Source organism: Naegleria lovaniensis (assembly GCF_003324165.1).
Source record: "Naegleria lovaniensis strain ATCC 30569 chromosome Unknown tig019, whole genome shotgun sequence".
Lineage (NCBI taxonomy): Eukaryota > Heterolobosea > Eutetramitea > Acrasida > Naegleriidae > Naegleria > Naegleria lovaniensis.
Genome location: NW_025407840.1, coordinates 402,692 through 416,060, shown reverse-complemented (window position 1 = coordinate 416,060; position 13,369 = coordinate 402,692). Strand labels below are relative to the sequence as shown.

The window sequence follows — 13,369 nt, the reverse complement described above, 5'->3', positions numbered from 1 at the left end:
GTGGGAATCAGTCTATACCTAAAATCAGCTTTCTGTAATGATCCACAACAGATAAATCCACAGGAAGATTCGTCAACTTTGACCTCATGTGCAAGATGTCAACAATCTTTTCAAGCTGAGCGTCAAATTTGAATACGTAAAAATACTTTGTGAAATCGAGCAAAAGAACTTGCTCGCACAATGCATGGATTTTCTTATCGCTATTCTTATTGTCTTGCTGCTTGATCGTGTCTAAAATCTGTAACAGCTTCAATGATAATTGCTGTTTTGGATCTGATAATCTCGCCTCACTCACTGGCACACCATTTCTTTCATCTTCATCCTCATAAATAGAGTCCAGTAAGGAAGCAAAGTAAGGGTGATCTACCTTATCTTGTTCTCTGTTAGAAATAAAAATTTGAATGGGTATTGTGGTGTCTTTTGGTTCTTTACAGTCTGTTGATTCGTACGTATCGTACACGCTATCGTCAAAAGTCCAATATGATGGCTCGTTCTGTTCTTTTTCTTTTTTTTTAAGGGTGGTACTGACCGAGTAGTCATCCAATCCATACGACAAGCATCGCATCACCTTGTCCTTCAAATCAATAATAAATCCGTTGCACTGCAAATAAAAGTAGTTCATGTTTTTTTCTCTCAGCTTTTCTCTATCCAAGAATAAAATATTCAAATGGGAATAGCGTTGTGACACAGCACAGTCAATTTCTTCCAAAAATAAGTTCTTATATCTTTGAAGCGTATCCAGTTTTTGTTCATGGCTCAACGTTTCGTCACGATACAGTAATGGTTGCAGGTCATGATAGAAATCGGCTATATCTTTTTTAGTGTACAACTCACAGCCCTTCGTTACTAGTGCCAACGTTTGGCCTAATCTAAAAGCACAGTATTTGACATCGTCTAGTCCAATATCGTCAATGGTCATTTTAGTAAAATCGATCAACTCCAATGTAAATTTCTTCAATTTAAAAGAAGGAACGTTCAGAGCCTTAATGACCGTCGCTCTACATTCTTTACATCTTCTAACTTTGGAAAGTAAGTTAAGCATCGTTTGGCAAACTTTGAGGGGGATTAATCGTCTTACTCTTCCTGAAATAGGACATGGATATTTTTGTTTGTGGTAGAAATAGGTTGTAAACAGGGCATTATTGGCCTCATCTGGTATGCCCTTAAAAACGTCAGCCATGTATCCTGTATCCATGTCACTTGTCAACTTGGTAAAATCGTCTCTACGTATGACCACTAAATTTCTATCCTCATTACCAGAAGATCTGATAAATAAATTACAATCGCTCTCTGGAGGCAGCTGTTCAGTAAACACATAAAACTTGTCTGTGTCTACAGAGTCCTTTGATCCATGAAAATAATAAGGAATCTCAATGTTGAGGCCATCTCTGCTCTTTGAAGAGCTTAACGCTGCATCTGCAGTTTGAGTCGATTGAAACTTATTTAAGAAATCATTAAGCGAAAATTCTAAATTCCAACTCTTCTTCCAATCTTTCCATCCCTTCATACGATGGAATGTTCGTAAGTTTTTTTCATTATTAGTAGTCATCAATTGCTTCCAAGCATTTGACTTTTTCAAAAAATTTGTATTACATGGCCCTTGAAGAATAAATATTTGTTGATGTTTTTCAGTATGATTCAGCGGGGAAACTAATGGAAAAGCCTGTACAATAATATCAGCTAAATTTAAAATCGGAGAAGAGTCATGGGAAAGATCCTCTTCCAAAAACATGATCTTCTTCATCCAATTACGCTTATGACCTAACAACTTGAGCACCCAATTCATTTTAGAGGTCATTAAACGAGAAACATCGTCCTGTGCAAGAGTTGGAGGCTTTGAATAACCTTTCTTCCCCTCAACCTGTTCTCCATGATATTCTGAGCCAATATATTTGAAATAAATCGATGAACTGAGAGGATTCAAAGTTGTAAATAATCGAAAATCTATGGTATTGTATTTTTCTTCGTATTGATGAATTTCTTGTAAAATTCCTTTCGCATTGGGAAGCTGTAAATTATCCAAACCAAAAAAGTTCTCTTCGACCAACAAGGCACATAATTTGTATTGCTCTCCTCTCGGGATGATAGGCAGTGATCCGAAAGAACATGCATGTTCCATCATGGCATCGGGAGAAGGAATTTTGTCTTGGCCGAATTTTTCACAATACAATCTATAGAGAGATTCATCAAGATTGAACAAACAATTGTCAATATTGATCATGATGAGCAGCTTTTTTCTCTGATGTGTTGCAGCAACTACATTGACAGAGGTCCTGTCTTGATCCACGCCATCCGAGCTCAACATTTTTTCTTTGCAAATCGTTCCAGGGAGTGAGCAGCTATCATTTAGAAAACGCATCTATACTGATCATGCAATTTCAAACTAGCATTCAAATACTTGTTGATCCGTCTACAATCTTCACAAGTACTTGCAACATATCAAAGGGAATGAGGCATACTGAGAAAAAGCGCAGATACGTTTGGATCAGTACGATTCGTTCTCGTAAACTAGACCTCCTCAACTGCATCGTGAAAGGCCTTATCATCCCTCTCAAATGTCACTCATCACAGTTGACAAACAAAGAGCGACGCTGCTGAAAATCGTTCAGACATCAAATTCACACAAAAAAATTATTCATTCCGTTTTTTCGTTGCGGTAATCAGAGAGATTGGATTGCTGCCAAAACGCCGTTGTGATACTGAACGAATCTTTTCTCAGCCTAGCAATGTAAGTGCTTTTGATCATTTCCACAAGAAGAATGCCATCAAATTGTCATCAAATTTGTGTGTGAAAAACGATTACTGACATTTTCATTGTTCTTCTTCTTTACTCTTCATAACTCAGCTGTACCATCACCTCTCACATTTTCCAATCACGTCAACAACAACACTTCGATCGACTACTGAGTAGTAGTATCACCAATCGTCCGAGTCTCTCCTCTCAACAACAAACTTTACCACAACTCAACAACAACAACAACGAAAATGGAACATTTACTAGTTCTCACCACAGTGGAACGTATTGGCGACTCTCTTCCCAATACTCCATCATCACAGCGAAGAAAAGGATTCAATTTGAAAGGATACATCAAAACACTAAATGAATTGATTGTTTTACCGAATATTGATTTGCATAAAGTGGTGCAACCACTGATTGATTTGTACGATAATGTCTCAAAGGTATGTATTGTTGTTGTTGTTGTTGTTGTAATGTTGAATTCAATGATTGATTCAAATGATTTTGTTGTGCGAATCATCAACGAAAATTTTCGAATATGTTGATCTCTCTGAAAATCCATTATCTCATCATCATCATGTCAACTATGAATGGTGTATTAGACTTCTATCAATGCAAATCTGAAACCCAGCGAGAAGAGAGTCAAATTGGAGTTGATCAACAAATCTAAACTCATCATTCTGAACTTGTGTTCAGATTATCTAAATTTTGCAATTGATCAAAAACAGGTATGTGTTAATGTTCATAGAAATATCCTTGTGTTGAACGGTCACCTGAATTCTTGACCTTCTTTTTTGGTTCTCTCATGATCCATGTTGTTGTTAACACATCCATGACCATTTTCATCGTTTCACACACACACACACCACACACCACACACCATCATGACACACACCATCATGACACACACCAATCAAATTTTACATACTCTCGGTATGCTCACTTCCATCATCATCATGATGGCATACTCTTATCATCATCATTCGTCGTGATGAATCATTTTGAATCATTGGTGTTTTTGCAAAAATCCATCATCATTCCTATGTGACGACTCCTCACACGATAGGTTGTTCTTCCAAATCATCACTTCAACAACATGTTTCACGAATTTGACCAAGACGATTTGCTGATTGAAGAAAGTCGTGATGAACAAGATGAAGAAGAGGATGAAGATCTAGTTGCTCTCGTCAAGGACTCGCAACAACAACAACAACAACAAAACTCAACAGGAACACCTGTCATAAATGATGACAATACCCTCTCGGTGAATCAATCTCTAAATCAGATTGTTTTAGATCCAGCAAACACCATTGACACCATCAGACCAAGAAGAAGCAGCGGTGTTGCTGTTTCCATTGAATATCTCAATGCTCTCAAACAAAGAAAAAAGAAGGGTTCTGATGCATGCGAAAAGTTTAATGTGAAAAGAAGTGCCATGACATTCGGTACTTCACAGAATAAGAAAGAGCTCGATGAATCAACAGCAGTGAATATGCTCCAACTAGTTTCAACACGATTGTTGTTGCAACATGACATTTACTATGATGCATCGACCGAAGAGTTTTCAAAGAGCTCTGTAAATCAATATTTAGAACAACAATTGAACTACAAATGTATGGAACTTTTGTTTAAACTCAGCGTTTGTTGTCCAGAAGTTGTTTACAAAAGTTTGGTCGAAAGTGCGATGGCAACCAGCGTCAATAACAATTGCATGGAAGTTCCATACATTACTGATTTACAGGCAGATAAGACACCATTTGTTGCTACATTATCTCATTTTAAGTTGATTGAATATTTGAATTGGGATGTTAATTATTTAGAACGGTTGTTGACATGTATCAATTCAAACATGAAAGGTTTTACAAAGTATCTTGAAGTGCTGACACCACCTGTGAGATTAGCCATTTGGAACTTTATTTCAAATTATAATGAGAAATTTATTGAACTTGCTAAAAATCCTTCTTCTTCACTCGTGAATGTTGCACGGGATGTGTTTGACAACTTGTACAAGCAAACGGGTAAGAAACAACGTTCAAAGACATGGCCCACTCTTGCTACTCTCTGTGTGTTAACGGCAGATGACTTGCTCAAATGTGTGAAAGCTGGAAGTACAAAGAAGGTCGGAAGCGAGAATATGACTTCTTTCATCCATAAGGATCTTTTGAAAGCAATGGAAGACAAAGATAAGACTCTTATTTTACCACCTCTCATTGATATTTATAGAGGTAATAGTTACGTTCCTCCTGATATGGAATCTGCGTTCTCTGTTTTGTCTCTCATTGTTGAAGAGAAACTACTTGGTATTTTGTGTCCAGAACCAGGCTCAGGAAAGAAAGATTCTAAACCCTACAGCTCTGAGGAATTGAATGAAGTAGAAATGTGGGTCAATTATGTGACCACTCTCTACAGAAAGAGTCATGACAAGTGTAAACGCTCTGTTCTCATTCCAATCATGACTGAAGGCACTCAAGATCAAAAACACATTGTCAGCAAAGCATTACTTTTCTTGCTTGGTGACAAATCTTCTCAATACTCTTACAATAGACGTCTTGAGACTGATTACAAACTCTTAGCCCAACCTGTGAGAGATGTTTTTAAAGAAACTATTGATCAATTCAAAACCAAGAAAGAAGAGGACAGTCCAGTGTTGACTCCAAGCGCCTCATTCAAAACTCCAAAGAAAGGTTTTGCTGCTCTCCTCAGAGAAAAGGTCAGCGGTAAAGAGAATAACTCTCAATCACAATCGACTCCAAACGCAAAAGTTTTTGATACTGTGAACACATTGTTACACGTGTTTGGTTCAGATCCAAGGTTCTTCCTCACCAAAACTGAGAATGAAACCAAAGTTCATTACAACGATAAGAACTTTACCACGTTGGTCGATTTTTTCATTGCCAATTTCGATCCAACCTTACAAGATCAAATCACTCGATTATTCCAAAAACTCTTCATGGAGCACCACATCAAGAATTGGAGCGATGATATGTATCTTGGTTTTTGTAATATTAGTTCTGACGTTGTGTCACGCCTTTCTCAAGCTCTCTTCAGCTTGAATGAAATTGATCAACCTCAAGGAGTCAAGTCATTGCTTCACTTGTTGAGAAACATTACCTATCGCTCTAAGAAATTCTACATTATGAACAGAGATGCTGTCTTGCAAGTGGACAATATCAGAAGCAGTGGTAAACGATTGCAAAGCTTGGAAATCTTGTCCAGCAATTTATTGATCTACTTGTGCTCGACCGATAAAGAAATTTGGCAATCGACCACAAGATGTCTCAGAGATATTTGTGATCAAGTAGAAACACTTGGCAATCAAAGTCTCAAACATCTCAATTACAACTTTTATAGACAATTATCGAGCGTTGAGTTGAATGGAAAGATTTACAATGAAAGAAAGAGTCAAATTCAACTTTTCAGAAGAATTGAATATCAAACCAAATCCTACGTCTCTGCATTCAATGAAGTCTACAGAAGATGGAAAGAACTTCTAGAACAATTTGGTTCTGATGATGTTTCTGGTTCATCCAACATTACTTGGAGAGATTTATTCTCCAACTACACCTCTTTATTGTGTGCATTGGGCGGAGTTTGCATTCAAGACGAAGTAGACGATAGCAAAGATAATGCTATTACTGCTTTCCGATCTTTCATTTCAGAAAATAGTGTGGATAGCTACATGGAAGATTTGATGAAGCAAGTCATTTCAGATGATGTCAATGTACGACAAATGGTTACCATTTCTGTCTCAACCGATTTATCTCCAACACTCTATACCAAGTTGTTCACTGCTATGAAATCTTCCATTCAAGAACAATTAGGTCAATCATTTAACATTAGTGCTAAGAATAATTTACTTGTTGATCAATATTTGCATATTGTGAAGTCGATTGTGGAAAGTCCAGAAGCTACTTCTGACCTATCATTGGCTCAAGAATTTGATTCGATTACTGATCTCTTTGCCAACTATTGTACACATAGTGAATATGATAATAAGGAAATTCTTGAACTCAAGAAGAAATTGTGTCAATTTATTGAAGTCTTGATGAGCAAAGTTGAATATTTGACTTTCAAGAATATTGAAGAACAGAAATTGAGAAGAGTCATTGCTCAACATGTCATGGAATGGACCACTGACTCTGTCTTTAAGGAAAAGAACAATATGAGTAATGGAGTTCATCAACCTCGTGTTGCTTCTGAGACTTTATTATTGGAAAACAATACTCAAATTGCCTCTGACGTCAAGAAGCTCTATGTGGAATTGGATGTCCTTTGTATGAAAGCATTCAGTTCACTTGTGAATGGAATGATCATTGCAAACGATGAAAAAGGAAGAGAAGAATACTCCAAGTACTTTGCATTCCTGTTGAGATTCTTGGAAAAGTCTAAGGAGAGTCAAATGACAGCCGCAATTTATAAGGCCTTCTCAAGATTGCTTCAAACCAACGTAAGCTTTGGCTTGGAGTATTATATGGCAAAAGTTTATGACAATAATAATGCCATTCGGTCAACATTCTTGAGCTTGCTTTCTGAATTGATTAAGAAAGGTCTTATCATTGAAGAGGAAGAGAAGGAAAAACCAAAAGTTTCAGTTTCTCCATATCAAGAATTTATCAATCGATTGATCTTTACCAACAGAAAGAAGGCACTCTTCGCTCTCTTTGATAAATGCAAGAATCCAGAGAAGGATGACTTGTGTGAAGCTGTCATTTGTATTTATCAAAGCAAGGCAGATATTGAAAAGAACTTACTCGATCTCTTACGTCAAAGTGTTGTGCGTGAAGTCAATGCTACACCAAAGAACCAACCAGAGACTTTGTTCAGAGCCAACTCAACTGCATCTAAACTCATGAAAAAGTATTGTCATCGTGTGAGTACTCCTTATTTGAAGGACGTGATTGGTGGGTTTATTGACACCATGGTTGCACATCCAACCAAATTCGAAATTGATCCACCAAAGGCAGAACAACGAGGTGAGAATGTTCGAGATAACATTGAAAACATTAAGGAAGTCCTTCAAGAATTCATTGACTGCTTGTGTGACTCCATTGGTCAAACTCCATACACATTCAGAATGTATTGCAGATATTTATATGAAGAAGTTGGTAAAAAGTTCACAAAACCAGCCGATGACACAGATGAACAATTTGACTTCAAGTACATTGCCGTTGGTGGTTTCTTGATTTTGAGATTAATTTGTCCTGCCATCACTTCTCCAAATTTGTATGGACTTGCTGGAGAGGACATTTCTGCTGACTCGAGACGTTATGCTATTATTTTAACCAAGCTTGTTCAAAACTTGGCAAACGGTGTGGCAGACGCAAAGAAGGAAGAGTTCATGAGAAACTTTGTTGAAATTATTCGAATGAATATCAGCAAGATTCAAACATTCTTTGAAAAGATTGCTGCACCAATTGGAGAGAATGAAAATTGTCCTCGTTGTGACGAGACTGTCACTGAAGATGAACTGAAGGAAGCTTATGCTGCTCTTTATAGATTCTTCTTTAATTATTCTGATGCTCTCAGAGAAGAATTAACTCACCTCGATGCTGAAGATTTAGAAGATGAACAAAAACTTGTTTTAGAAGAAGTTGATCTTAATGAGAATGCTAAACAATCTGTCCTCAAACCACTCTTTGAAATTCTTGAAGATGGAATTGAAGAATTCGGAAAACCACCAGAAGAAGAAAAGTCAGGCAGAAGACTCTCATTAAAGAGAGCCAAGGATGAAAATGAATTCTCCAATACTTTATTGCAAGAGTTGTTGAGAAAGAATGAGAAGAGAGATACTTCCAAAATTGCTGAAATGAAATTCTTTACCATTAGCGAACATTTGAATGCTAAAGGACAAAGAGTGGCCTATTTCACACCCTATTTACTGGATTTAAGTAGATTCTCAATTGATCTCTTCTTATTCTATGTCTTGAAGAATATGGAAACCATTTGGAAGGATCCTTTTGTCATTGTGGTCGATTGTACTTTCTGGACCAAGAAGTTTGATATTCGTCTCTCTGTGTTCCTTCAACTTTCTAAACACATTCCACAAGGTGCAAAGAAGAATTTACAAGAAATCTTCATTGTAAATCCAAACAACTTCTTTAACAAGACAACCAAGAAGTTAGTTTCATCTTTGGGATACTCTCGTTGGAAGGTATTGACCAGCGAATCTTTGGCTGCTGCTTCTGAGAGTGGAAAGTCCAAGAACCCTCTTGATCTTGCCAAGCCAGAACATTTGTTACTCTCTCCAATCACTCAACAAATCTTCACAAAGAGTGAAATTGTGTTCAATGATGTTCAATTGGTCTTATCCTCTCATGTCACTGAATGTGAAATTAGACTCTTTGATCAATACTTGTTTATTATTGTGAAAGATGAGAAATTCATTGGCAACAAGCTTGTTTGTGACTGTATCGAACACATCCCAGTAACAAAAATTTCTGATATTGCCATCAAGAAATCACTCTTTGGTAAGACTGGTAAAGCCACCAAAGATTTCACAGTCAAGTACATTGACGATGAAGATGCCGAAGCAGTTTATAACTTTAGAAGCCAAACGGTCGAAGAAAGAGATCAAATCATGCAAGGAATTAGAAACTATGTCGAAAGAAAGTCAAGAGGCACCAAATCTGCAAAGGAAGTTGAACGTGACTTTAAGAGACTTAAGGTTCAAGATGTACCAGGACAATTGCTTGCCATTTCATTCTTCAATCTTGACTCAAAGAGCCCACCCATCCGAACAAGTGCCTACTCCTTGTTGACATCCATTTTCGAACAATTGAAACTTCCAAAGCATCCAATCATTCTTGAAAGCGATGTTGTATGTGTTCCAAGAAATACTGAAACCTTTGTTCTAAGAATTAGTGAATATTTCGCAAGAAACAAACCAGAATTAACTCTCGAGTTCATGAAAGAAGCATTGAATGCATTCAAGACCATTCAAGGAAGCAAATCAAAACTCAAGTTTGCCTCCTTCATTTTGCCATGGTTAGATAATCTCACTAGATTTGAAATTTCTCACAGCGATGAAGCTGATGAAAAGACAGAAGCAATCAAAACATGGTTTGAGAACTTTACAAAACTTTGCATTTCGTATGAAGATATTTATCCAACACTTCAAGCAGTTTGGAGACATGCATGCAAACTTTCCCTTCCTTTGACCAAGATTGCCATTGAAAGTGTTCTCAAACAAGGTACCACGACAGAAATGTTAAATGCTGATCAATCTGTTATTGGAGACATTTTAGAAACAATTTTAACCAATGCTCCTGCACCATGGAATTCTGCTCAATTTGTCATTAACAAGATTATTGAACCTATCATGACTCAGGAACTTCATATCGATCTTCTTCACAAGGCAACTGTCAAGGAATTGGTCAAATCTAAGGATATCTTGGGAAGACTTCCTGTCTACATGTCTTACTTGTTAATGTTATCGTTCCACAGTCAAATCAATTTGATTGACAATTTACCGTACTTGCTATTTATCATTTCCATGTTCTTGGGTGTTGGTGCTGACTCGTATATGAGATCAATGGCTTATGGTATTTGTTCTAATTGTGTCCATGGTCTCATTCTAGAATTACCATCCACTGAGCAATATGAACCTCTTCGAAACAAGCTCACAAAACTTCACTTGAAGATGCTCAGTAAGGACATTAAATCAAGTTTCATGGGTGGAGATTATGAACCTCAACCATTTGCTTCATATTCGGATTATATTAACAAGGCAGCAACTGGAAATCCAACTTTGGAACAAACCACCATGTACAAGTATGAAGAGATTATGAGATACTTTAAAGAAATTATGGAATGTTTCAATATTTCATATGAGACGATTCAACAGAATAGAAAATTACCATCCACCAAAGTTCAACCAACCACTCTCTATGTGACTGGTACCTCTTCCAAGATGACTGAAGAAGTATCTGACAATTCAAAGGAGAATAACAATGGACTCGAAGATGATGGCACTGAGAATGACATGACTGAGGGAGATATTGATGATGATCATACAACCACTCTCAGTTCCATTTCTGCAATTCCAAGCACAAGCACTTCAGATTTTGTGAAATCAGGATCAGAAACTGTGAACAACATTTGGTTGAAGATTTTCACAAATTTATGTAAGGACACCATGAAGACTGCAAATATTCTTCTCTTCCCCAAGTCACTCATTGCATATAGTATTGTTTCTACCATGGAACAATCGTATGACATGATTCCATTTGTTTTGAACTTTATTGGTAAGAGAGGAGTGGACACATTGGCTGAAGACGATTTAATGTTGTCTGTCGTGTTATCCATTAATCAGTTCTGTACTAATTTGGTTGTTGAAAAGGATAGAATTGAAACTATTCGAAAATTAGTACTCTTTGGATTCTTGTTATTGACTGTTGGTAACACCAAGATTTATTCTGCAGTTACCAAGATGTTGAGCACTGTTTTTGGAATTTTATTTGAAGCTGGTGACATTCATGACGGTTTCACTTCACTTGGAGATTACTTCCAAACTGTGTTCGCAGCTGAATTTTCCAAATATAGAACCTTTACCAAAGATTTCGAAGAAACTGTTGGAATTTCATTTGGAGAACACTTTTCATTTGCATTTGCCATTTTAATGATGAAAGGTTTGAGTGTGGAAGACTCAACCATTCGAAGAGCTTCTGTTTCCTTGTTGAAACAAGTTCTTTCCATTTCATCCAAGCTCAAATATGAAACTCAAAAACAACTTGGATTTATTACTGCTCTCATTCCATTTGATAAGCAATATAATTCCGTATTGTATAGTGAACAACTTTTCACAGACAAGATGTTCACAAAAGAAACTGTATTCCTCTTCCAAAAATATCTCTTTACCATCGCTTCCAATGTGGACATTGACAGCTGTGCTTCAATCTATAAGACTTTAGCCAGAGGTTTTGAAATTATTCCTGACACCTTTGCCGACGTCTTCCAAGATCACCACAGTATGTCACAAGTCATTAAGGTTTACACTTCATCACAAGATGACAGTATTATTGAACACAGTCTTAACTTGTTCAAGATTATGAGTAACAACGCCAAGTCAAAGAAGTTGCAAGTTAAGGAACCATTTTCTGAATATGGTTTCAAAGGTTTCAAGGATCAATGTACTTTCTCTGGTGTCAAGGATGAAATGAAGAAGAAGTGTCAAAAGACAGCAATATCCTTCCTCGTGGACAACTTTAATGAAAAGGAATATCCTTCCATGGACTCTGTCATTATTTCCAAGACAGGTATGAAGAAGAATATTGTTCGAAATAACTCGACTCTTTCTCCAGTGACTAGACAAAACTCTAGCGGATTGATTAATAAGAAATAATTTTCAAAAACTTGTACCATTATTATTAAACTTTTAATTCTTCAACAAGGAAGATAAACTTGTGAACAAAAACAGTCCAATAATAATGCCAATCACGCTGAAAAAGATAATGAAATAGGCATTCTCTTGCTTTTGTGCCAACATTCCAAACATTTCTTGATGCTTCTCTTTGGTCTTCTTGATAGCTTCCTCATATCCTACATGTTTAATAAATATTTCTGCCTTCTTCTCTGTTTCATTTTGGGTTCCTTCTTTCTTTTTCTTCTTCAAGAGATTCTTGAGTGACATGAAAACACTGGGTTTCTTTGTCGTTGGTGTCTGTGCTCTCTTCGATGATGATCCACTATCTTGTTCGAGTGATGAATTTTCAATATCCATTCCATCACAAACACACGGAATGACATCATAGCTCATTTCTATCCATTTACAAAATAATTTGTTTTCATTCTTGATCAATGCGTTTTCAACAAAATCTGTTACTGCCCAAATTTCCTTCTTGAATTCCGCTTTCATTTCAATCGTTAATTCAACACTCTGGAAGTTATTTTCTGTTTTTTGATCAAACTTAAATATACATGATATCGAAAAGGCTTCTTTCATTGGTGATTCTCCCACCAATGCTATATCACATTCGACATGACATTCTGTTTTACTCTTCATCAATAATGATTCAGTAACTAACAAGTCCACTCGTTTAATGCCTAAAATTGATGGAGCATTAATTTTATCTACAACGGCACTTGTTTCTCTCTTGAATGTGGTTCCGATGGCAAGAGAGTTCTTATTGAATGACGATGATGATCCCTTCCAATCACTTGAAATATTTACAGTAGAAACCTCTTGTTTATGTTTCAGAAATCGTATTTGAAAATCTTCATTTAAAAACGTATGTCTAAGAATGGTTTCAATATCGGTGTCTGGAAATGTGTGTTTGATGGTGTCTGTTTTGACCATATTGAATGAATTTGATAATGTCTATGAGTAGGATCAATCTATCAATGATAATGATGATGGATTACAAGTCTACAGCTGCTCTGGTGATGAAATACAATCAAGACAATATCGTTACGGAATTTTTTTCTTTGATGAACTAAGAACTGACACTAGATTCTCAAAGTCCCCATTCAGAGCAACTTAACCATTCATTCTACAGGTTCATTAAAAATTATTAATAATTAAACTTATATGATAACAAAAATGTTTAATTTTTAATATTTGAAATTAATAATAATTTTTCGAAACAATAACAATTCAAGGAAGACTCAAAATGTATTTGAATAAAATTTTTAAAA

General features: G+C 36.3%; 3 protein-coding genes across 3 annotated transcripts; 1 reads left to right on the top strand and 2 right to left on the bottom strand.

Annotated features, from left to right (window-relative positions):
* Positions 1-7: 7 nt before the first annotated feature.
* C9374_003422 (uncharacterized protein) lies at positions 8-2,305 on the bottom strand (the record flags this gene model as incomplete). Its single annotated transcript, XM_044692949.1, has 1 exon — positions 8-2,305. One exon carries the CDS (start codon positions 2,303-2,305, stop codon positions 8-10), a length of 2,298 nt encoding a protein of 765 aa, XP_044549600.1.
* Positions 2,306-2,985: 680 nt separating this feature from the next.
* C9374_003421 (uncharacterized protein) lies at positions 2,986-12,077 on the top strand (the record flags this gene model as incomplete). Its single annotated transcript, XM_044692948.1, has 3 exons — positions 2,986-3,180; positions 3,340-3,465; positions 3,804-12,077. 3 exons carry the CDS (start codon positions 2,986-2,988, stop codon positions 12,075-12,077), a joined length of 8,595 nt encoding a protein of 2,864 aa, XP_044549599.1.
* A 33-nt stretch (positions 12,078-12,110) lies between these two features.
* C9374_003420 (uncharacterized protein) lies at positions 12,111-13,031 on the bottom strand (the record flags this gene model as incomplete). The annotated part of the gene is made up of 1 exon (XM_044692947.1): positions 12,111-13,031. The coding sequence occupies one exon, from the start codon at positions 13,029-13,031 to the stop codon at positions 12,111-12,113; it is 921 nt and encodes a 306-aa protein (XP_044549598.1).
* Positions 13,032-13,369: the final 338 nt, after the last annotated feature.